Below are 1,895 nucleotides of genomic sequence, written 5' to 3'. Positions count from 1 at the left end.
AAACATTCCATATGTATAAAATAAAGCCAAATGAGGGAGAGAACAATTCATCCACCTACAGAAGGGAGAGCTATAAAAGCAACATCAAATATGCAGTACCTCAACCATGAAATTTTAAATTCCCATCCAAATTAAGTGAATCCAGTCTCTTGGTTTACAGACTTTACCCAAAAAAGAAAGTAATGCTAATTTGTAAACTTCAAAGTAAATTAAAGGCTTTTTTAAAGAAAACATTTTTTTTTAAGTGGGGCCCTGCACAGACATAATGGTTGAAGCCTTCCAAATGTCTTTGAAACTCTCCAAACAGGAAGCCTGCAGATGTGCACATTCAAAGAAACACTTTAAAAATGATCCTCAAAGACTGAGGAATCTCTGAAATGCTTTCTGAAATGTCTGTGCTTTATGGAGTATTGCTTGGTCCTCCAATAACCCACAGTTCTCTGCTTCAGGCTGTGTTGTTCAAGTATCAGAACTTGAAGGACTAGGTGTTCCAGAGAGTGAGGCAGACAGCCAGTGAGCACTATGGTTGTTAGGGCTTTTCAGGCATCACAGTGGCATGCATGAAATCCATCTCTCCAGCCCCTAGGAGGGAAGGATGCCTCTGCTTCTTGGCCTCTGGAAGCAGAAGAGTCTGGAAGTGGAGTGTTCATTGGCTGTCTGCCCATTCTACCCCCTCCATCCCCCACCCCTTTTTTTTAAATTTTTTTTTAAATTTTCCTTTTACCCATTATAGGATAAACTTGTATTAGAAACTGGTTTTTAAGTATCTCTACTTTTGTCTCAAATAGCAATGTGCTGGGTCTATCTGTGAGAAGCATGGCTTGGAAGAATGTACCTGTGCTAGTTCAGATGGGAAGGATGATAAAGAATTATGCCATGTGTGCTGCATGAATAAAAGTAAGATTTACCTTAAGTCTAGATATAAATACAGGAGTAAATCTCAGGATTTTTCGCAATAAAGTCTGATTTTTTAAATTTGATTTGAAAACTTAAATCTTGGCAGAAGTTTTAAGTGAATAAGAATGGATATGAGTGGGAAGAGAAATAATCTTTGGTACACAGTTTTTTCCAAAAAGATGCAGTTTTCAGATACAGATATATAAAACACATCTGTGTTTATTATAAATATACAGAGGATGAGATTCTCCCACAAGGACAGCTAGTGGACCTTAAAAGTAAAATACATATTAGACGGGCCATTGGTTTGCCTTTTTATCTGCTTATTTTTCAAAGTGTACTTTCATATATATTTAAATAGGTTTTTAAATATATGTAGTGTCCTTTGTTCATTAGTTCTCAAAGTATTTTTAATAATATCCACTCTTCCATTATTTTAATTTGTTCAGTGAAGCCGATGACTTGTGCAAGTACCGGGTCTGTCGAGTGGGAGGCGTTTTTCCATCACAAAACTATTACTCTCCAACCTGGATCCCCCTGCAATGATTTCAAAGGCTACTGTGATGTATTTATGAGGTGTCGGTTAGTAGATGCTGATGGCCCGCTAGCCAGATTGAAGAAAGCAATCTTTAATCCAGAGCTGTATGAAAATATTGCAGAATGGATTGTGGTAAGTTCCTTAATGGTTTGGAATCTTCCGTGTTTACATTTAATAATTAGTACTTGTGACCAATGATGAACATTCTGATATATCTGTAATTAATTCAATGTATAGTGCACTCTGCCTGCTCTTGTATTTGCATCATTATGTTCATGGAACAAGTAGTAAGCTTAGCACAGGGGTGGGCAAAATGTGGCCAGTGGGCTGGATGCAGCCCGCCAGGCCATTCTATCCGGCCCACAGGGCCCCTAAAAAATTTAGAAAATGTAATATTTTTCTTCCCCTGGCTGCCTGACATGCGGCCCTTGATGACTTGTCAAAACTCAGTAAGCGGCAA

At 38.2% G+C, this 1,895-nt stretch overlaps 1 protein-coding gene across 1 annotated transcript in view; it reads left to right on the top strand.

The window, feature by feature from the left end:
- Positions 1-1,895, top strand: part of ADAM10 (ADAM metallopeptidase domain 10) — a 136,327-nt gene that overhangs the window by 116,861 nt on the left and 17,571 nt on the right. The window contains exons 13-14 of the mRNA XM_019504302.1: positions 789-897; positions 1,347-1,567. Of these exons, the coding sequence (XP_019359847.1) occupies positions 789-897; positions 1,347-1,567 (330 nt within the window). The remainder of the gene's footprint in view (positions 1-788; positions 898-1,346; positions 1,568-1,895) is intronic.

Source organism: Gavialis gangeticus, unplaced genomic scaffold (assembly GCF_001723915.1).
Source record: "Gavialis gangeticus isolate Ggan-Ray unplaced genomic scaffold, GavGan_comp1, whole genome shotgun sequence".
Taxonomy (NCBI): Eukaryota; Metazoa; Chordata; order Crocodylia; family Gavialidae; genus Gavialis; species Gavialis gangeticus.
The sequence above is the reverse complement of the archived record's forward strand: the minus strand, read 5'-3'. Positions and strand labels throughout refer to the sequence as shown.